At 46.8% G+C, this 22,020-nt stretch overlaps 7 protein-coding genes across 7 annotated transcripts; 2 read left to right on the top strand and 5 right to left on the bottom strand.

Moving 5' to 3' along the window:
• Positions 1 to 4,021: 4,021 nt before the first annotated feature.
• On the bottom strand, positions 4,022 to 6,210 carry EI90DRAFT_2862878 (uncharacterized protein; the record flags this gene model as incomplete). Its single annotated transcript, XM_039053814.1, has 3 exons — positions 4,022 to 4,073; positions 5,678 to 5,906; positions 5,979 to 6,210. Coding segments are annotated over 3 exons (513 nt in total), but the record flags the coding sequence as incomplete, so codon positions are not given.
• Positions 6,211 to 8,481: 2,271 nt separating this feature from the next.
• EI90DRAFT_3092909 (uncharacterized protein) lies at positions 8,482 to 9,265 on the bottom strand. Its single transcript, XM_039062454.1, has 2 exons — positions 8,939 to 9,265; positions 8,482 to 8,875 (listed from the first exon to the last, which is right to left on the bottom strand). The coding sequence occupies exons 1-2, from the start codon at positions 9,201 to 9,203 to the stop codon at positions 8,523 to 8,525; spliced, it is 618 nt and encodes a 205-aa protein (XP_038908137.1). The 5' UTR covers positions 9,204 to 9,265; the 3' UTR covers positions 8,482 to 8,522.
• Positions 9,266 to 10,281: 1,016 nt separating this feature from the next.
• On the bottom strand, positions 10,282 to 10,722 carry EI90DRAFT_2866182 (uncharacterized protein; the record flags this gene model as incomplete). Its single annotated transcript, XM_039053830.1, has 1 exon — positions 10,282 to 10,722. A coding segment is annotated over one exon (441 nt), but the record flags the coding sequence as incomplete, so codon positions are not given.
• A 199-nt stretch (positions 10,723 to 10,921) lies between these two features.
• Positions 10,922 to 11,273, bottom strand: EI90DRAFT_2857439 (uncharacterized protein; the record flags this gene model as incomplete). Its single annotated transcript, XM_039053779.1, has 2 exons — positions 10,922 to 11,113; positions 11,169 to 11,273. Coding segments are annotated over 2 exons (297 nt in total), but the record flags the coding sequence as incomplete, so codon positions are not given.
• Positions 11,274 to 12,139: 866 nt separating this feature from the next.
• EI90DRAFT_3137110 (uncharacterized protein) lies at positions 12,140 to 14,254 on the top strand (the record flags this gene model as incomplete). The annotated part of the gene is made up of 8 exons (XM_039064829.1): positions 12,140 to 12,323; positions 12,383 to 12,613; positions 12,669 to 12,966; positions 13,025 to 13,445; positions 13,506 to 13,667; positions 13,718 to 13,876; positions 13,930 to 14,090; positions 14,149 to 14,254. 8 exons carry the CDS (start codon positions 12,140 to 12,142, stop codon positions 14,252 to 14,254), a joined length of 1,722 nt encoding a protein of 573 aa, XP_038908140.1.
• A 3,350-nt stretch (positions 14,255 to 17,604) lies between these two features.
• On the bottom strand, positions 17,605 to 18,855 carry EI90DRAFT_3294657 (uncharacterized protein; the record flags this gene model as incomplete). The annotated part of the gene is made up of 5 exons (XM_039067441.1): positions 17,605 to 17,995; positions 18,029 to 18,263; positions 18,469 to 18,538; positions 18,595 to 18,694; positions 18,840 to 18,855. The coding sequence occupies 5 exons, from the start codon at positions 18,853 to 18,855 to the stop codon at positions 17,958 to 17,960; spliced, it is 459 nt and encodes a 152-aa protein (XP_038908141.1). The 3' UTR covers positions 17,605 to 17,957.
• A 321-nt stretch (positions 18,856 to 19,176) lies between these two features.
• EI90DRAFT_2950861 (uncharacterized protein) lies at positions 19,177 to 19,422 on the top strand (the record flags this gene model as incomplete). Its single annotated transcript, XM_039055399.1, has 1 exon — positions 19,177 to 19,422. One exon carries the CDS (start codon positions 19,177 to 19,179, stop codon positions 19,420 to 19,422), a length of 246 nt encoding a protein of 81 aa, XP_038908142.1.
• Positions 19,423 to 22,020: the final 2,598 nt, after the last annotated feature.

Here is a 22,020-nt window from a genome sequence, read left to right on the forward strand (position 1 = left end):
TGACTCCAATCAAGCATGCTTCAACCTTGGCTGCCTTGACCTCGCAGTTTAGAAGTCCTCAAACACCAAAAAACTTGTGGATCCAAAAGTGGTGACTTGCCACCTGTGTAAACTTGCCGACCTCTATTTCAGTCATCGAAATATCCTCAGATTCTGGCTCTTTGGATGTACAGGTTGATTCTGAATCTAGATTGGGATTTGATGACATACATAGTGAAGAGTGAAGTTTGAAACAGCAGTCTCTTTTTTTTGAACCCAATCACTCCGTACCATTTAAGTTTCTACTCAGACTATAGTGCTGTATATACAAAGTCCCCCTTCGTGGCAAACTTCCCTGTACATATTGATTCAACAGAAAACAAAACAAGGTTGCCCCAACACTAGAGGTAGCCAGCATGCCTGAACCATCCGTGTGCTTGGTGACTTGTTACAGAGAACACTGCTCTCAAGAGCAGGTCTGTTGCTCGGTAATGTTCACTGGAAGAAAATTCATTATCAACATATTCTTGATTCCTCTGGAGCCATTGCTTAATGGATGAAAATCCTAATTCTATTGGGTTGAAGTCAGGGGAGTATGGGGGAGAAACTCGAGTCTAATGCCTCTGCAATACCATTAGTATCAAACCTATCCAGACTGAATGGACACACCGCTCATGGCACATTTCCACTAGGACTTTGGATTTATGAATGGAGGCATTGTCCATGACAAGAACAGATAGGGGCTGGGGGTATGGGTTCATGTGAATGAGGACTGAGGCAATGAAGTTATTGAATGATTCTGCAGTATATGCATCTTTCTGAATATCTGTCAAAAACCCCGGATCGTGGGGGGAAAATGCATGAGTCTGAATGCAGGCAGGGGCTCAACTAGATGGGATCCGGGAGCTCTGGTAGTGGACTGAAGCTTCCCCAGGAAGCCCGGTTCTGCTGGATGGTACAAGAGGCTCTAAGGAGGACGCAGCCTCAGCGACTCGGAGGGAGCGCTGTGCCTCCGTTACGTCTCAGTTAGTCCTTGTATTTATGTCTGAGGTATCTTGTAGGAAGGGGTCGGGATTCACTCAGAGGGACTTGGGGTAGCATTTTAGTCAAGATTAGAACTGAGGAAAACTACAGGTTCTAATCTACAGGTATTTATAAGGGGGAATGGGAAAGGACTTAGTCAAAGTCCGAATGACAATAAAGAACACCGAAAGGTGCCGAATGATACCGAGAGGTACTGAAAGGTCCCAAACGATATTGTTACAGGAATGGGTTCTGGGGAACCCAACCTGAGCCGTTCGGCTCACTAATGGAGGTGGCTGCATAGCCATCGGAGGGAGAGCGGAATGGGATGAGTGTCTGGCAGTGTAACCTGTGGGTTGGCCAACGGTAACTTGGCGCTCCTGGGAGCGTACCAGTAGCGAGTATGACATGGGCTCCTTGAGGGAGCCACCTGGCTGTCTGCTAACGGGGACTTGGCACTCCTGGGAGCGTGCCGGTAGCGGGTGTGCTGGGAGCAGTTGGCTAGTGGTGACTTGGCACTCAATGGAGCGTACCGGTAGCGTGGGATACTGGGACTCCCAAAGGGAGTCACCCAGTTGGTGGCTATCGGTGACTTGGCGCTCATGGGAGCGTACCAGTAGCGGGAGTTGTTGGGGAAAGTGGGCTGGTGGACCAGTGCACGGTAGTGAGTGACTGTGGGAAGTGGGACCCGCGGGTGCATGGCCAGACATTCTGGAGCTGCCTGGACTATATCCCTCTCCTAAGGAGGTGGGATAGGCTACAGTTCCTGATAGGGAACTTCTGGTTGGATGGGAGTGACCGGTGGACTGGTGGGAGCAGGCAGCAGGAGGTTGGGCGTGGGAATGCCCTCCTCGCTGCGGTTTTGTCATGGAGAGGATGAATAGGGAGGTGGACATGGTTCCAAGGTTACAGGTTGAGTTTACAGTGGTGGCACAATGGTGAGGATGTTACAATTGCAGTACAAGGTTTGTGGGTTATGTATTCGATAATGAGAAAACATCTCGGCATTTGCCATACATGTCATATGACTTGTATCTATCTAATACAAAGGTTGTAATGGCCAAGGGAAGTCCCTTGGAAATCAACAAATCCCCCAGCCAGCACCAAAACCCAGTGGGAAAGCTTGGCATGGGGTTTGACAATGAAATAAAGGTGAAAGGTTTGAATGTTCAGTCATGGACCATAAGATTCTAGGTCCATTCCTATAACAGATATCTTTAATGGGAAACCAGGGTGTTGGGTCGAGGAGGGCGGAGTAAGAGACCGGAGAATGAATGGGAACAAGAAATGGGTAAGAGGGGGTTAGCTGACTGAATGGTAAGAAGAAGATAGTCGTGCTAAGAATGGAAGGTGACTAATAAGAGATGATGAGAGGGGGGTCACCGAAGGATGTGGGTAGCTCCAAAAGCGGAGTTGCATATCTGAAGGATGTTGGGTGACTCCAATAAATGAAATGGGTGGAGGAATGGTTTAGGGGTATGTCACAGGATGTCGGAGGTCTGTCGGGATATCGGAGCAATCCGGAGTCTCTGAATGTTCCGACTTGGGGCCAAGCTTCCGGGATGGGAGTAGCCAAGGTTTGGTGTGCCGCAACCAGGCCGGAGCTGAGACAGTCAGGAAGGAAGGTGACTTAGGGAGTGGGGAGGCATGGTGTAGGGGATGGTGAAGTTGTTAGGAAGGTGTGGTGTGGTGGGAGTGCGTGGGGTCAGGATTCCGGGATATGACAATATCAACGTGAACAATTCCATCCATTGACATCGCAGGAAGAACAGAATATATAAGGAATAGAAGTTTAGTACCAAAGTTGCTGAATAGATTCTGGTACAAACTTGGTGCCACGGACAAAGAAGTTGCATCACCAAGCCCTCTCTCCAGATGGTGCCCAGCCATATGCATGTGAGGATGTTTTGCAGTTAACCCCTGTCTCATCCACAAAGATCAGTTGGTTTGCATGGTAAGTTGTCTCCATATGTCTCCTGAAATCAGCTTGCAGTTGTTCGTTGCACTCAGCTGCTGGTTTCTGAAGCTGGTGAACAAGTCAGTGCCATGACTGCAAAAGATAGCAAGGAAACCCAACCTTCTTCCTAGTGAGACTGTGCCTGCATAGCTCTCTACGAATTGTATGGATACTTGTTTCAATCTCAAGTTCATTTTTGAGTGCAGCTTGTAGTTCATCCAAGTATAAGTCGGGCTTCTGCTCAACAAGGCTGTCTAGAAACTTTGGAACTATGAGTTAAAATATCCTGCACAGTGCTGGCCTTCAGATTATGTACATTTACCATGTGGACACTGAGCATCCGATGCTGCCCTCAGGTTTCTTCTCAGTGTTGGTGGTGCTGGTGTGGAGTGGCAAGTATCTGCCGAACAGTACATTTAGACACTCCTGAGAAGTAAGCAATCTTGCTTGAATTCATTTTTGAGGACATAAAGATGATGATATCCTTTGCACCAGGCTCAAGGTGTTTCCCCATAATGACTGGATGGACAATTGTTGTGAATGCACTCAGGTGCTTCTAATTCTACATACATTTAGGGGGTATCATTGGGGTTTCCCTCAAATAAGGAAATTCTATTTCGTTGAACCTGATCCTTCCAACTTTTTTAGGAAGGTGAATGACCAGGATCACATACCCAATAAATTCAAAACAGCAGATTTTTCTGCAAACAGCTGTAAATATTGTTGGAGAATGGATATCTGTTCCCATCGGTATAGAGTTTAACAGCCTATACCGGCATGGTCAAATGGGCAAGTTGTGTAATGGTAGCACACTGAGAGGTCCTGGTTTCGATGCCAGGCTTGTCCATGATTTTATGTCCTTGTCTTGTGACCTTAACTGTATCATTCAGTTGGATCTCACAGAGTAAGTCCTGCAGGGCAACGTGAAATTTCTTCAAATATGAAGCCAATTTCCATATCCTCAGGCACGAGGGATATCGGATCTGCATCAGTCTCCATTTCAGATGTGGGTTGATCGACATAAGTCAGAGGAACGGAAGGGGACTCTTTTGTCACATGGATTGGGAATTGAATGTTAACGGGTTTATGCCACCACAACACGTAAACAAAAAGACTTACAGCCAATTCTGTTAGAAAGGGGCGGATTTGGACGACTCCGGAGTGGAATCGGAGACTTAGTGTGGAAGGACCTCGGCCTCAGCGACTCAGGCGGAGCGCTGTGCCATTGCTGGTTGTCCTAGGGGTCCCTAATTTCGGATCTAGCAGAGGGAAAGTCTCTTGGGGGGAATTCATGTCGATTTCGGACTGAGGTTACAAGTTACTAGGTACATTGTATATAAGGAGGGGTCCGGAATCAAAAGGAACAAGGGTAGGACAAAAGGAGACAAAGGGAGATGGAAAGAGGAACAACACCGAGGGTCAAGTGTTTGACTCAATGGTGTTTCCCAAAGGAGGAATGAAGGGCCAAGGCCCAAGGAGGAAGGAAGGAGGTTGGGAGTCGGGAATGGCTAGCTGACTGAATAGAAAGGAAGCAGCAGCCCAAATAGGAATGAGGGAGAATAGCGGAATTGAAATGGACAATGCAATAGTTGCAAGGTCTGGAGTAAGTCCGGAAAGTCCGAACTCGGAGGTTAAACTCCGGAATATTGGCAAACGTAATTAAATGGAATGAGCTAACCAATACAATGGGTATAAGCGGAGGTGGGGTCAAAGTCCGAGGTTGGAGCTAAGACCGGAGGTTCCGGAGACGAGACGTGAACGGGATACCGGAGCGGAGGTCCGGAGTCGGGAGCATAGGTTTTGCGTACTCGTCTGGAAGGTGTCGAGGTTGGGGTCGGACCCGGAATGTTCCGGAGTCGGACCGAAGGTGGTGTCCGAGCCGGAGGTGGGATAACCTCTTGGGAGTCGGCAAGGAGAAGGTGACGGAAGGGAAGTAGGGCTCCAGAAGTCGGAGTTCGGAGTTCCAGGAGCCCGGAGCGGAGGTCGGGATTGTATGGATATGACAAATTCCAAAAAAATTGGCCATTTTGATTTCATCGAAAGAGATCTAGGGGCACTCATTCTCTGCCAGAAATGGTAACTTTTGAGTGCAAGGCGGCAAACCCAATGGTACCATGGAACTCCCTCTAAAAAACATTGTGTTTGCGTACACTTGCATCCATTTCTCCCCCTCTAATCAGTGTGGGGAAACATCTTGAGTGCACTAGACATTCTAGTCTTCATGCCCTCAAAAACAAGTCCGAATTTTGTGTATCAACGTCACCAGACTTTTTGTTCATCACACATGAGGGCTAAGCTATGCTCAGAGCATGGAAGGACTTGTATATATGTGAGAAGTCCTCAAAACAAGTCCCAATCAAGCTCATCATCAGGCTTTTCTTCCTGACTAACTTTGCGCAATCCTTCATCAAACCCTTCATCTGAGTCTGAATTGATATGCATCACTGGAAGATGCGGCATGCACATGTGTGTGGAGGGCTTGAATTGTAACTGAATGTGGGCGAGTCCGGAAACCCGAGCTTGCCATAGTGTCGCGCATGAGAGTGGGGATGCAGTGAGACCAAAGACCCCAGTGCTAAGCGGATCCATCCAAGTAAGGAAACCCCTTTCATGGGGCGTGATCCAGCCAACTTTTTTAGGAAGGAAGAACCCTCCCAGATCTCTTTCGATGAAGTCAAAATGGCCGATTTTTTTGGAATCGGCTGTAATGCCGCATACGCCAACGACATTGTCTCGAGTTGCGAGCTGTACAAATGGCTTGCCCATCGTCCGACATATTGAGTGATAAACCATAGTAGTGGAAGGACAATGATAAATTTCGAAAATGCATTGCCTTTGCTTCTATCAAGAATTTCCTTCTTTGTTATTGCGGCCTCTCTAGTATTCCCGGTCTTCCTAATTAAGAAACCACGCATGACGACAAAGTATGAATGCGTCAAGGTCCACCCTTTGTGACAAGTACAAGTCAATGCCTCATCCCTTCCTAACTTGTGCATTTCCTCTCAAATTCAGGACACACCTTTGATCATCTCATATTTTTTGAAAATTCTCCAAGACACCAAGAATTGGTACCATGCAGTCGCCAGAATGGCCTCCGGTAAAACCAGTGAAAGCATCATCAAGCCAATGCGCGATTTCGGCGGCCAGATATCATGAGAGAGCCCCCTCATATCTGGATGCACCGCCGTCCAAACGCAAGCAAAGGCGGTAAGGAGACAGCCACAGACGATGCTCCACATCGTTCGGCAATTCCGGAAATTGTTACAACCATCGGGCGCTGAATAAACATTGAGGATGTTGAGGACTAGAGCAGTTGCCATTGGATCTGGTCGAGCGCAGGCACAAGCACACCAAACACAGGTCGAGTATAAACTTTATACTCTCAGCTGGACTGCGGCACAGCCCTATATTCAGTGCTTCCACCACACGCAGCCGCACAGGTTCTTGTTCTTGGAAATTAAGGAACTTCATTCACTTGAAACAAATTTCACAGTTTGGTCCAATTTGCAATGGCGTGCAAAAACAAAGGGCACGTCTTGCTTTGATCGATTTATTGGAAGCGCAGATTGTGGTGCTTTGGTCGGCGCTAACACAGACAATACAAATTGTGAGAAACCGGAATCAGTTACATACAGAAAATAAACAATTTCTTCTCCAAACAAAAAGAAGCACGTGGTCATTCACGTGCTCTTTGTGGAACGCGCTGGGTGGGGCATTTAGGTTCAGTGTTGTACAGACCTGGTCACAAACAGTCACAAAGACCGAAGTCCATGAGTCTGACTAGATGGTCACAAGTCTCTCCCACGGTCAGTGTAAGTTGGACTTTTCATTGGGGGATCCCGATATTCAGACCCATCCGCAACCTTTCTTCATAGGATATGTTTTGTTTGTTATGGATTAGATGCTGTAATGACTATTTGCTAGCACACAAGAGATACTGAGCATGATTCTACTACAGCTTGAGTTACACAACTGTGACTTTGCCGCCTGATTTGCCATGTTTCATGTTAGGATTTTCGAAAACTTCACACAATCCCACACAATCCCACCCCCCATCCTCCTCTAGTTCACCATGGGCATTTCTAGTCCTATGTGGGAATACTTCCACCAACTTGAAAGGTTTTATGGAAATAATAAAAGTCACCGCATTGCCAAGTGCAAGGGATGCGTGGCTTGGCATACAAGGACACTGGAGGCAAAGGATTCCAAGGGCATCTCAACTGGAAGCATTACACAACAATGCTCAGCGGATGAACTACATGAAGCTGGTATGCATATATCTCATTAATTTGGTTTGAGAAATATTCATCAAATGGCAAACATAAGCTCTTGCACTTGCATCTGATATTCAAGGAACAGTAGAAAAGCTGGCTCGTCATCTTGTGAAATGCACACACACTTCCGTAGAGGGGTGTGCTGAAGGACAAGCATGGTTAGACCAGCGTTCAACAAGTCCAATGCCTCATGTCCATATAACACCTGTCAACAACCCATCATCAACTCATAGCCAAGCATCTTCCTCTGCAATGCTGCTTGTCCCTCCAGCTCATATTCCCTGCCGTCGAAGCACCTCACCCACAACTCCCACACTGTTAAATGAAGAACAAGTAGCACTTGAAGAACAATTACTTCATGCTATTGTGTCTGCAGGATGGTCCTTCCTTTGTGTTGAGGATCTGGAGGTTGTCAAATTATTTTCAATGTTGAACTCAGCCTTCAGAATTCCAAATCGGAACAAACTTTCGGGACGGATTCTAACCACAGAATTTGATCGATGACAAGAGGAGTTGACTCGGTTGATGAAGGGTGCATATGCTACTGGGCAATGTGATGGGTGGAAGGATACTTCACGGAACCACCTAGTTGCATTTATGATCTCATCAAGAGGGATGGTAGGTTACTAGCGGAACTAGACTTCGCTGTCATATTCATCAATCAATCATTCAAAGGTGCGGGTGACAAATGTGTATGATAACACAGGGGAACGCAAGACAGCTGAGAACCTACTTACACGCATCAAGAAAGAAAAGGATTATATCGAAGACACTTTAGGTCTGAGGCTCATTGGATGGGTATCAGATGCATCGGGAGAATCCAGGGCCACACGTCTCAGATTATTGGATCTTTTTCCACAGCTCATAGTAACAGATTGCTATGCCCATCAGGTATGTTCCTCTGATTGAAATCGCTCCCCACAGTAATCCATTTCTCATAGATGCAGCTAATTCTGGGTGATTATATTAAGCATAACGGTGAAATGTCATTGCGATTGGCACAGGCTAATGAGATAATCAATTGGTTCAATAACCATTGTCTGGTGCTTCATTTGCTATATAGAGAGCAGCGCACTATCCGTGATACTGCACATCAAGCAAAAGCCCTCATTCGGCCTGTAATCACGCGATGGACATCACATGCATCAGGAAACTCGGTTTGACTCCGGAGACTCCAAGAATTCGCTTGCGCTCTTGGTGCTCCCTGCACTCTCATGAGCTGCTCCAGCGTCTCCCGGTGCTCTCCATCATTACCATTGTATATAGCTATTGCATATGGAATCAAGAAGTTACGCATACAGTTCATAATCAATGTGACTCGCAAAAGGATTAATATAGAACTCCAACTCTGTCTCCATGCAGGTCGCGGAGCGTATGCTACCTTTCTGGAGACGCCCAGGAAGAACTGGCGCTAAAGGGCATGGTACCACAATGTTGGAGAGGGGAACAATCCCACCATCTGGTATGTCACGATATACCTCCTTTTTTACCGTGCGGAAGCGGCTACTTACACTGGGTTTAGAGATCGGACTGAACCAGTGGACGTAAGCGAACAAAGGGCCTAAATTGAAACGCTCACAGCCATTGCAGTCTTGAGACTCAAAGAGGGCGAACACAAATCGGATTTCCCCAACTCGGTAACCTAGTATGGAGCCGGGGTCAGTGGAAAATGAGCTCTAAATTAACCCGTTGGCATTGTACTTACGTCGTATATCTGAGACCAGCAATTCTTGATCCATGTCGATGAGGACGGTTGAATAGATACCACCTTGCTGTGCTGTTGGGGGGGTGCATTGGATCCGAGTTTGTGCAGGAGGATAGAAAGCATTGGGCTGGGGGAGTTGTATCTTGAATGCGTGCCAAATATCGATGCTTTGGAGATGGCGTGGTAAAGCAGCTGAGGAGTAATAATCTCGATTTGGGTGATTTCGAAGGCCCAAGTTCCCATTATAAACAAAGTACCGTATCATCGCTGATATAAGATCCGGTGAGGAGAATTTTATAGCAGCAGAGGAGACCAGCAACCTGATGGACTGAGGCCGCTTAGAGACAGTAGGCATGTGACCAGCAAGTGACCTCGGGGTCATGCTGCCGGTTGAAGGGACATCTCTGCCACTGGATGTCGCCACTTGGCCATCGCAACAATCTTCTGTGCTGTCGAAGTCATCTTGCTCAGGAGCACTGCATCCCATTGCTTCAAGAATGGAAGAAGCTTGGATAAAGAGTGAATCCACGTGTTGAAGCTGATCGAGAATTTGTATCGTGTGAGCCTTCTTATTTGTTGATCGATAGGTCACTTTGCATGTTGGGATATGCAACGATTCTGTGATTTCTGACGATCCATTATCCATAGTGCCATGATCACGAATATCTTGAGCGAAATGGCGAAGATTATGGTGTTTTGGTATGCGGAAGTGAGGAATTAGTACACCCTTTATATTGCAACGAGCGCCGTTGTCCAGGAAAACCTTCGAAGCGGAATAGTATGTTTTCAGATCTTGAATCATTGACCCCAAAAGTAACATCGGAATGTGCAGGGAATTGGGCTTTGTAAGAGAAATCAAGCAGCGCGCGCATCGCTTTCACAATTCTTGGATTTACACTTTCCTTCCCCTTCTCATATGCTCCTGCGATGATGACGCCTAGATGGCGCTGAAGATCCTGATTTTCACGGCCTGACCACTGGGATATCTTTGATATCCCCTGGTGAAATGTACGTTGTCCCTTCCGGTACGGTTGTGCAATGAATCGAGCATCAAGTGAGTCTTTTCCAATCGAATTTTCGATCCATGTCTTTGGATGGTCACTTATGTATTTGTGAAGGCCATGCAGCAGGTCAAGGCAGACAACGCGGCAAATATCCACTGGAAGACCCTCCCAGCAAAGGTTTTCGACACCTATCAGTCCCATGTCTCGTGCCTTGTTCGCAAATTGCCACGTTGTCGCTTCAGGGAACCTTTTTCGCAGCTCTTGGAGGGCACATATGATTGAATCCCCAGTTCGACATTCGCATGTCCAGTTTCCACCAAGGTCTTTGTACTGAGCAGTGCACTTTGGACAGCTGTTTCGACAAAGACCAAGGAGATCAAGGACTTCTTCAAGATCCGCAATCCAAGCCATTAGAATTAGGATGCAAGTGCGGGTCATTCCATGCGCATCAAGCAGGGGCACTGGTCTGATTATGCAGCCTGTCCGATAATGCTCATGAAGTGGCTTCAGGACAATGCGAAGACATTCATGATACAATATCTTCTGAAGGAGACCAGGCATTCCCTTCATCTTGTCAGCTAAGTGGCTATCGTCGAAATGTGTTGCCGCAAATTTGCTAATTGGGAGATTGGCCAAGAGAATCCATGCACGCTTGTTAGGTTTGTTCCGGACCGATTTCTGAATATTTCCCAGAGAAAGGTACACAGGATGCATCTTCTTGTCGCCAGAGAAGTTGGTTAGGTGAGTCTTGTCAGAGCCAAGCATTATCGCAAGGATTGTGGAATCGCTGAGCCCCTGCTCAGAGAGTTTGAACTGTTACGAAATGAGGAATCTTTTCCAGACTATACTTGATCTTCCTACTAACCTGCTCCTCATTCCAGATCCTACCGGAGCTTAGCTCAGCATAGACTCGATTTCTTGTGGGTGTCCCATTTCTGTCAGTCACAAAAATCTCCTCCAGCTCATAATCAATAACCTCCTTATAGTCAGGATTACTGAACAGAAATGCTGAGCATGCAATGATGTCGCGGAAATAGAGCTCATGCTGCTCATCTGGGGCATCCTTTAGCACAACCGTTGCATGCTGGAAAGGTGGCCCCTGAGGTAGCGACACTCGGATTATCGTGTACATCTCCCTTGCTGAGGAGAAGGACAGATCAAGGTGGTGAATCTGGGATTTCAATGTTAGTTTCTCAATTACCTTCCTCGATAATTGGTGAACTCACAAATTCCAACCGGAGAAATTTGTTTATTTCAGCTTGAGACAGCTCGCACTTGCAGAGCCATTGAACTAAGTCCCATTCTGCTTTTGATTTCCATGGGCTGTATGGTTTTTCGGTGTCCCCTGTCTGCTCCCAAATAGACCATACTGACGTTGCTCTCTGCTCTGCTCTCACTGGCACTGCCCTTGGCCCTTCACATCTCCGGAACACACTGAACGACAATGCTGTGCCTTGCCATGCACTAAGCCCATGGAATTGCAGCTGGTGTTCCAGCTCAGTGTCTGAACTCATGTCTAGGTTGGATGAGTCTGACATCTCACTGTGAGTATTGTGGGAATCATCACTGGCATGGGAGTCTTGCCCGTCATCTTGTCTTTCATCAACATCGTTTAGGAAATTGTCATCGGTGCGATTGTCAAGATTGCTAGCAAGGTATACAGTGGGGCCGACCTCATTCTGTTTGTGAGAGTCAAATGATGGTCGGAAGCTGGATGAGGGTGTTTGTGAAGTGGCCAGTGGGGTATCTCGGGAGGAAGGAGTAGGGGCTATGTGATTGTAAGTCAATCTATTCAGTCTTTGTTTTAGGCACTCCGGAGAGGCTGAAATGTGAGCTTGAAGTGCTTTATGTGACCGGAAAGCTCGACTGTTACCACAAAATTCACACACCCACTCCGATTTTGATTGGGTGGCGTCGGAGCTGGAGCATGGCATCACTTGCCCCTTGTGGGACCTGTGGAACCGAGACTAAGGTATGGAGCAGTCTGGAAGGTGTGGCAGTTGGCTCAGACGTCAGGCCTGGGAGGCAAAGGCCAGATGAGCACTTTTTTTTTTCGGGGATAAGCGGATACTAATTTCAGTGGTGAGGCAGATTCAGTAACGCCCCCGTTTTTTTTTTCACTTCGCCACACCCCATTTTTTCCCTTCCACCATCTTCTACTCTTCCACTACTAGTTCAACACCCCTCCTGCTTGACAATGCTCTCACGACACCGCAATCCCAATTGTAACACACCTACTCACACATCCTCGGCAGAGTTGGTTCCTCCTGTTCTTGGAAAGCATGCTCGTCGCCCAACAGTGGCTATTGCCACCCATCTGGCTGAAGTTGAACTCTCCAAAAAGCGACGCCTTTCTCAAGGCAGCCGGAAAAGCAAGAAAGGTGGGCCTTGTTCGTTGCCACTCACCATGAAAAATTTTTAACACATGAAATCTTGCCAGTTCCGGCATCAGTTACAAACCCAATGAGGGACAAGATGAAGTCTGTCAACATGACCTACACCACAGCTGACCGACCTGAATACGAGAATGACAGCAGTGACAACGGCAGTGACAGTAACGACAATGCTGGTAGGAGGAATGTTGAGAAGGGCTCTCACTCCTCAGTCTTGCATTTCTCCGATGGCAGTGAGTTGAATGATAGTGGAGAAATGACTGAACCAAATGATGATGGTAAGTGTTGCTGGTTACTTTCCTACTTAGTTTGGTTGCACTCAAGCGGCTTTAGAAGCAAACAAGTTGCAGGCTGAAATTACAGCCTTAGCCGAACAGATGGAGGTGAAACGTAAGGCACTCAAGCTCAACAAAACCCGGATCTCCAGTGGACGGACCAGCCACCACACCAGTCGGGTCTGTCATCTCCCCACTTCTTGGGATGAAGCTAGTCTTAGCAGAGGGCCCTCCTTGGGTCTTGTTCCGCTGAAGGGAACACGTTCCTCTCAGCCCTTATCCTCTCCCCATCCAATATCGCGACAGTCACCTGGCTTAGATGATGACGCTTCAAAACAGGCTAGCCACTCTTGCGGGTTCACTTGCTTCTTGATACTTATTATCGTCTCACTAATAGTACGATTTTTCATCAAGCCCCATGCCTCCCCAAACTCAAACACCAAATCCGTCATCAAGGACGCGTAGCTCATCTCCTGTGGCCTCCAGCACAGCATCTGTCACGCTTCATGGTGCTGTTAATCTTGCACCCAAGGCAAGCTCCAAGAAGGCAAAGCAGAAGGCCAATGGTGAGCCAAGTGCAAGAGATGCCACACTTGAATTCTGGTGCCAGCATGATAACCCTCAAGTTTTTTCCGTCCTCAATTATTCACGCCCAGTTTTCCTTCAGCTTGTTGCGTCAAATCCCTGGTCTCTTGGGGAGAATAGCCTGAATGGAGCACGTAGTGAAGATGCATCAATTCACCAACGCTTTGCACAAGAAGCTCTTGCAAGATCTGCCCAAAATCTGAACCTGCGAAGTGACCAGTTCATGGTTGAGCCCCTGATGATTACTACGGTATGTTGAATTAGTTGTATATAAAGTCGTAAATATCCTCTGTCTCAACCCCTCATACAGCTTATGAAAATTGTGTCCAACTTCCGAAATAGATTCCGGAATGCTGCTGTTCAAGCTGTTAATGAATACTATAACTTTTCAGCGATGGATGACTCAGAGCGCATCGAAAGTGTCACAGACCTAATGGAGAAGTCCAGGTACATCTGGCGAAATCACCGCTTAGTATGATTTTGCACCAATGTCAATATGGCTAACTGACATTTTACATACAGAAAGATGGTCCATTCGAAAACCCGATCATTTTGACTGTGCTGAAGGTGTTCTTCACCTTCAAACAGCAGTTTATTTCTCGTCGGTTGGGGGAGACTTGTCTTGATGATTTCAAGAACCTCGATGAACATCACGAGCTTATTGCCCTTGCCCTATCAGCGGTACTTCATCCATTTACTCATAACACCAGTTTGCTAATATGCACTTTGTTTAGATTCACTGTGCGCTTGAGAGTGTTATTAATCCCAAGGTTGAATTTTCTGCCGAACGCTTTGCAGAAATACATGAACATCATCTATTCGACATTGCCGAGTTTTCATCAAAAAAGACAAGACGATGGAAGCGTATTTGCTGTGCCATGTTTTGGTCTGTAGCGTACGTTGCCAACACTCACTAACCTAACTACCGACTCATATTCCATCAACCTCTATAGGCAAGAACTCAAAAGGGATCATATGTATGAGGAGAGGGATGGATCTATTATAGACATGGAAGAACAACCACGCGGCAACACTAGTCCATGGAGCGAGTCTGAGTAGCTGCCAGTTATATACATAAAAATCGATTTTTCTTCCTTTAATTACATGAGTTCGCGAGAGTCAAGAACACTGAGAATCCTGGAGTCTGAGAGCCAGTGCTGCACCGTTAGAAGGAGAGGAGCCGCAGAGCTCAAGAGGCCCAAGAGAGCATGCCTCCTGGTTCTTTGAGAGGGGGTAAGGACCTTTTGGGCTCCCCAAGCTCCGTGGGATATCTCGGCTCCAGGAGGTCCCTCTGAGTTTCCTGATGTGTATTGGCCATACAACGTCTTCTTCATCAGCAAAAAATTGTTATGCTCCTGAGTGCTCCGGAGTATCGAGAGCACTGGGAGAATCAGGAGGAGATTGGCCGGTCCAGGAACAGCCCATTTCCTCTGGAGTTGGCTAGGTACTCCAGGGCACTCCCAGGAGGGCCTGGAGCATTGCTTTGTGCACAAACATATTCAGTAAATACAATTTAAATGCTTCAAAGTGTATAGGGGTGAGAAGCTTCTGGGAGCTCCTGGAGCATTTGAAAATGAAAAGGAAAAAAAGAGGGAAGATCCCCCATGAATACCTCCTACCACAAGACTAACACAACAAGGCACTGCTTAACATTTAGATCAAACACTATACTATATATCAAGGACACTGAGACTCACCAATACACAATCAAAATTTATGGCCTGATATATGATTAATCTGGCAACTTAATCACTTTTGGGCTGGCAGAATATGAGGGAGGGGGAAATGGGGGAGAATGAGGGGGAGAATGAGGGGGGGGAATGAGGGGGGGAATGAGGGGGGGATATAGAGGGAAATGAGGAAAATTTGAAAAATAGGGACTTCTAAAAAGTTGAAAAAAATAATTAGGGAAAAAAATCAAAAAAATTCAGGAACTGTAGTGCCTTTGAAGTGCTTTCAGGATATATAATTATTTGCAAAATCGAGGAAGAAATGATGGAGAAAAATGGAAAATACTTTCGGAGACCCGAGAAATAATGAGAACTGAATTGATGGGAAAGTCTGAAAATTGAATAGGGAAGTGAGGGGAAGCCTTGTAGCATTGTTATTTTCTGCTGTTCTAATTTTTCCTGATTGTTCTTGGTCTCACTCCCAGCTGCTACTGGATACTCCTGGATACTCCTGGAAGCTCCTGGGAGGGTCCAGGAGTAGCTAATGGAAAATACTTTTGGAGACCCAAGAACTGAATTGATGGGAAAGTCTGAAAATTGAATAGGAAAGTGAGGGGAAGTCTTGTAGCATTGTTATTTTCTGCTGTTCTGATTTTTCCCGATTCTTCTTGGTCTCATTCCCAGCTGCTCCTCAATACTCCTGGAAGCTCCTGAAAGCTCCTGGGAGGGTCCAGGAGCAGCTGGGAGTGAGACCAAGAACAATCAGGAAAAATCAGAACAGCAGAAAATAACAATGCTTACAAGGCTTCCCCTCACTTTCCTATTCAATTTTCAGACTTTCCCATCAATTCAGTTCTCATTATTTCTCGGGTCTCCGAAAGTATTTTCCATTTTTCTCCATCATTTCTTCCTCAATTTTGCAAATAATTATATGTCCTGAAAGCACTTTAAAGACACTATAGTTCCTGAATTTTTTTTGATTTTTCCCTAAATTTTTTTTTTCAACTTTTTAGAGACCAAAATTTTCCTCCCACTGCTCCTGGCACATTACATACTCCTCACCACTCCCAGCTGCTCCTGAACCCCCTCCCAGGAGAACACTATTGGCTCCAGGAGTGCCCAATCTGCTGTTTTGTCTCCCACATGCTCCAGCCACTCTTGATGCTCCGGAGCATAACGGACTTTTGCTGATGTTCTCCTAGAGGCTTCCTTTCGAACTATAGTGTTGAAAAGCCGGAGTGAACTTGAGTCTTCTGCTGGTACTAGGCGTGATGCAGTGAATAAAGCCTGCCAAATCATCTCCATTATTGAAGATAATTGTTTTTGGAATGACTTAAAACAGTGAGCGCGCTAATACAATATTGCCAGCAATAATTCCACTTAGAATCTTAATTTCTAGGATAAAGAGCCATTTAGAGCCCCTTGCCGTTGCCGTGAATGTTTGCCAAGGTTCCAATACTAGGGCAGACCAAGTTGCACTCATCTTTGGTCAACTCTACAAGCACTACACCGATATGTCCTTTGCCGACATATTATCTCTTAATGGACACTCTCCTGTTGACGCTATTCTCTCCAGCCTTGAGGCCCGCTGGAGTAAAGTGGATCATGATTTTTTTATAGTTGCAGTCACCCTTAACCCGTTCATCAAAACTTCCCTCTTCACCCCGCTAGTTTCTACAGGGATCCTGGTGACAATGATTGAGCGTCTATATTGTCGTGTGTTTGAAACCACCACTCCTCCAAATACATTGGGTCAGCGCGCTATTGCCTACCTGACAGATAGCTATGACGCATTTGGGTACCAGGGTGGGGATTGGAGTCTGACTAATCTTCGCGTCCGCATACCGGTATGTCAAATCCTCTTTCACATCCTACCCAAGCTGATCAATGTTATTGTTCTGCATGTGTTTGCTAGGATTCCAATCCAATCATGGCATGGAAATGTGCCTACAATGACGACCCACTGGCACGACTCGCTATTCTCATCTTCTCATTTGTTTGTAATTCAGCTGATTCGGAGCGCTTCTTCTCTATCACTGGGGACACAAAGAACCCCGCACGCAATCGACTATCTGTTGAGAAGATGGTGAAAATCTCATCTATCAAACTAGACCTCAACCGCCAACATGCAGTCGATGGTTCACATAGGAAGAGAATCCGTCGTTCATTCGGACTTGCTCCTTCCGCTAGCGACCGTGACCCCTCTGGGGGCCGTTTGGAGCCCGAGCATGGACATCCCTCCTGCATTCCTGATGACATAAACCATGGCTACCATCCTTTCCGTGCCAATCTTCTTCAAGACCTCACCAGTGACTACAATGCAGAACAATCTGAAATGGATTTTGCGCGGAGTCTACCATCAAGATCCCCCCAAGTAAGTTATATTTTCCATTCCTCCCAAAGTATCTATTTACAGCCTGCCGTTAGGGTGTAAGTTTGCAGGGGAAAAGGGTACGAGATATTTTCAACTTGACGCGAGATTCAATGTGGGACCTTTACTGGATCCAGGGTGAGCGGAACTTAGTGCTAGAAACAGAGATGGAAGACCTCTTAACACGAGAGAGGAACTTAGACCTAGATGGGAGCTTAGAGACGGTGGCAGGGTGGAATGTTTGCGGTGACACGTTAAGCGCTTGTAGCTAAATCCGTTAGTCCGTTATAAGTCCGTTAGTTCAGACCTGACGGACCGAGACACCCAGTCCGGACTCAATCTGACTCAGAGTCCCCGTGACCACGAGTCTGACTTGGTCTTGTGCAACACTTAGCTCATCTTTTTGTCCAGAACGCCGGCCACTCTATGGGAGTTCCACACTGCGCTAATGATCATCCCCTGGTTGTCCTAAATAGCTCCGTATACTATTACCTTGGCCGTACTTCTATATAGTATCTTTACATCGGCAACGCCATCGACAACCTTTCCTTCGACTATTGCTTCTTCATACAACATGGCTCAGCTTCAATTCTCGCCGTCTACTTCTGCCACCATAACGACTACCGGGTCGAGCTCATGGACATGCCGGGTCCGGGACGCACAGTTCCCTCTCACTCATCTCAACTAGAACAGTGACAGAGAGTACGTCCCCGTACTCGTACTAGTTTCGGTTCACGACAATTACTCTGGCACCGGATGCTATAGATTACATATTTACATGATTGGACGAACAAAAGCCTTCAAAGCCTGCACCCCCCATCGACCACTCTTTCTCGCATCCTTCCATCTCCCCCGTGGCGACAGGCACGTCAAATGCACCCGCTCCAACAATCAACACGACCTTCGACACCAGCAGACCCGAGTGGTTCGGCCACAGAGTAATCACTTTACTCGAACCCGATTTCCCAACCATTTGGACCGGCACCTTGTCGTTTACGGATGACCTCTCGATCTCGATCATACGGACCTTACCGGCATTGGGTGAATATTTCGGTGTGTGTCATGAGATGACGACGCTTCGATGTGTTGAAGGCCTGGACCTTGATCCTTCTTTCGGTGTGGAACCTCAGGTATTGTTAGTTGAGCAGTTGCTGCTCTAAGCTCTGGGCCAACGATTACTGTACGGTAAACAAAAATATAAGAGCGGTAGATCCGAGAGACTAATAACGCACGGAATTTTTCTTTATTGGCGTGGATTCTTCCTCTTCAACTGCGTCTCCGAATGAAAGCAGCTTTGCGCCTCTATATTGCAAGACATAGTTGCAAGAATGATGATCAAATGAGCTCATTCGGAGTACAGAATAGATCGACTTTTTGCGCTCTTCCGCCTTGCAGCCTCCTCCCGCTCCTTTTGCGCCTCCTCTCTGGCTAGCTGCTGCGCTCGCTTCTCCGCTGCCTCTATGCGGGGCACAATGTCATCAAATGGATTATCAACAATCCGAATGGATTTTATCTTGGGTGGATATATTATTACTGGTCGCTCGGTCTTGTCAAGCTCTTCGCTTGCCCAAACACCAGGTTAGAAGGTCGTTGGATCATTCACCTTTGCGCCCTTTCATTTTTGAGGTCTTTTCGGGTACAAGTAAAAGCACTTCGACTACTTCGACACCCTTGGTACTAGCCAAGTTCTATCACCGATGACCAAAGGTCGCGTCATTCTTGAGACCTCTGTCGGAGAGATAGAGGTAGAGACGGGAAGTGGTCAGTTGATCCAACTTTTCTTTGGATAGATCGAATTATATTATGGTCAAAGGTTTGCCCATCACGTTCTGGTGCACACCCCCACTGAAACTTTGGGCAATGTATTAGGAGACTCCTAAGGCGTGCGGGGGCTTTTATTACATTAGCCATGGAAGGCACGAATGATGATTCGCTGCATGATGTTTATTCATGTCTCATGTCGCCTCCCGCTACATCTTCAAGGTTACAACGATGGCGTTAACTTCCACAGAGTAGTCCCTGGATTTCTTGTCCAGACTGGAGACAGAATAAACGGAGGCGGAGGAGAATCATTTTATGGTGATGGGTTCGAGGACGAAATACATCCCAGATTGCACTTTGCCCACCGTGGACCACTTGGTATGGCCAATAACGGCCAGAAGAAAGCCAGTTTTTCATTACCTTAGGTGAGGATGTCGGAAGACAAAACACATCATTCGGAGGAGTTGTCGGAAACATGGTCTTCAGTAGGTGGAAGGCGTTTCCTTCGAAGTATTATCTCGTCAGGGCATTCTCAAAATTGGGGAGTGCGATGAGTGTTCACATTTACGGTGGATGTTCAATGCACCTTCCGAATCCGTCGAGAACAAGGCGGTTGCATACCCGGTTTGATAATGTGACACAAAATTCAGAGGACCTCCTACTACTCGCCGAGTTTCTAGTGCGGTGAGGCAAAGAATGGTGTTTGTTTGTGCGTAACTTGTGATAATGGAACTGCGTCATGTTCAATTGTAGATCTTCGTCAACATCAGACTGTCCTGTAACTTTAAAACACAAATTTTAAACCTGAAGCACAGTACATACACGGCTGGCTATCCAAAATGCGGGAGGAATGACGACCAAGATGGGGTCTGGTATAGATCAGGCGGAGGTGAACGCAAAGAACTGAAGGTGAGAACAAGGAGGATGACCCGCGCAGTGGAATAAACAAGTAATATGAGTAATATGAGTAGTGACCCAACGCTAGCAAGGTCCCTCTTACTCATGACCAACATTACAGAGACAGGAGTCAGTACTGTAATATATTGCTGAAACCTGCCATAGGATCATCTCTATGCGTGTCGGAAAGGGAAATAACCATCCAAGGCAATGAATTCCCCCAAAGATCATCACAGTGGCTAGAAGTTCCCGCTACTCTGTAGGGGGTCTTGTAAATTTCTCGGTGCCAAACTGAATGCAAAATACGACGGGGTCCTCTATTATTGCCAATGGCTTCATAACTTAGGGTCCTCCCATTCTGCTTTGATTCTATTTCAATCCTCTCTGTGTATGCATGCAATCCAATGTCTGTCCATTATGGACTCCTATGCGGTCGAATGCGGTGGGTGTCCATCACCACTTTCTTTCTATTCTCTTATCACTTTATCCTCAGCTCTTTGGTCTCAAACGTTTTTAACTTCCGCCATATTGGTGTATTCTCATCCACTAATTGTGGATGCCCAAAATCATGGCTTTTCTGTGAACGGTTTGACTGAGAATTGTCTTCGTGATCGCCTACTTCGTCACCTCTTTTGGGGTGATTGTTATCAATCCAGCTTTCCAGCCTGTGTCACTCTCCATACCCAATTTCCCTCTTATGATCAGTACTATCGCACTGTATTCAATGTGGTCTTGTCTCCATCATGTCCGGTTCAACAGTGGAAATTGATTTGCCTGGCTTTATGTCTTTGCAACTCGGCTGACTCCAAACGCTTAAACAACGAGAGTGTTCTTCGCATACTCTCCTGTTTTCGACACATTGGCTCCTATTATCCTCATTGTAAGAACATCTGTGAATCATTGGAAATGTTGACTTATTCAGATCTTTGTGCTCTGTGTTTCTTTCACCACATTCCTTATCTCCAGCCCCTGCCTCTCAATCGCGAGCAAATGCATTCCAAGTTGTTTGCTCACATCGCATTGGTCACTCCCTGTGATTTTGGTCTCCCCCCCTGCTGCTTCTGAACCTAACATACACTGTCAGCCACTCATGCTCACCAATGGTAATGATCACTATCAACTCTCTCGGTTTCTGTCCGACATTTCTCAATCCGTTGTACATCTAAAATTTCTTCAGAGAGTAATGTCTCACTTCCACATCCCCTGCCCTCCACATTCCTCCATGGCATTGTTATGACATTCATTGCTCCACCTTTACTCCAACCTCCACAGCTCCTCTCGTGCCGCTTATACTCCCCCTCTTCCTGCTGCCAACCAGTTAGATGATCTTTATCACAATTGGTGCTTGCAATTGTCAGAATCGGGATTATTGTCAGAGACTGAAATATTGTCAGAGTCAGACATACTGTCCGAAGATGGATGGAAGACAGATGGGTCTCTGTCTGAGTCAGGGTCAGAGATTGTGGCGGAAGCCTGTTGGAGTGTGCATGCATGGATATGTGGGCGGAAATATGCGGCGCATCTGGAAGCGCTGTTCAAGGTTAGCAGAGTGGGATCGCAGCCTCAGCGACTCAGGTGGAGCGCTGTGCCCTGAGCTTGACGTTTGGGGGAGATCCCATATTTACAGATTGACACTTACAGCGGACTTCAAACAAGACTTGCAAGCGGAGTGGACCTATAGGAGGAGCGTGGACTCTGCAAGCACAGACTCAGAGGGGGGAAGCCCCCTTTGCAGAAGGAGGGACTCAGACCAGAACAGGGGGGGTACTCTAGTTGATTTCAGACTGAGGTCCCCGAAAGTATTTACAAGGTATAAGTAGGTAAGAGAAATCAAAAGAGGGACCGGTCAGTCCAGTGCGGAAATAAGCGGAAATGAGTGGGGACTTGTCAAACTAAACCAAGGACGAGAACCTGGGAAATGGGAGGCAAGGAATGAATAAAGTCAAAGTGGATCAATGTCAGGGCCCGGCCTTGGACTCGGAGGCTCCCTGACCTCAACCCCCCATCTAACCTGTCCTCACACTATGTGGGGCATGAGATGTATAGTAAAGGAAATAGAATATGTACACTTGCCTATGTGGGGCATGAGATGAGAAGAAGGGTAAAGGTCTCATCTCCCCGCATGG

This window comes from Cantharellus anzutake, assembly GCF_015039405.1.
Source record: "Cantharellus anzutake strain C23 chromosome Unknown EI90scaffold_180, whole genome shotgun sequence".
Lineage (NCBI taxonomy): Eukaryota > Fungi > Basidiomycota > Agaricomycetes > Cantharellales > Hydnaceae > Cantharellus > Cantharellus anzutake.

What these genes read in the sequence shown, in the direction of transcription:
- EI90DRAFT_3092909 (XM_039062454.1), bottom strand. Translation starts at nt 9,203, where the DNA reads ATGATACGGTACTTTGTTTATAATGGGAACTTGGGCCTTCGAAATCAC. An exon ending in GCTGGTCTCAGATATACGAC is followed by an intron (nt 8,876 to 8,938) that starts GTAAGTACAATG and finishes GCTCCATACTAG; the next exon opens with GTTACCGAGTTGGGGAAATC.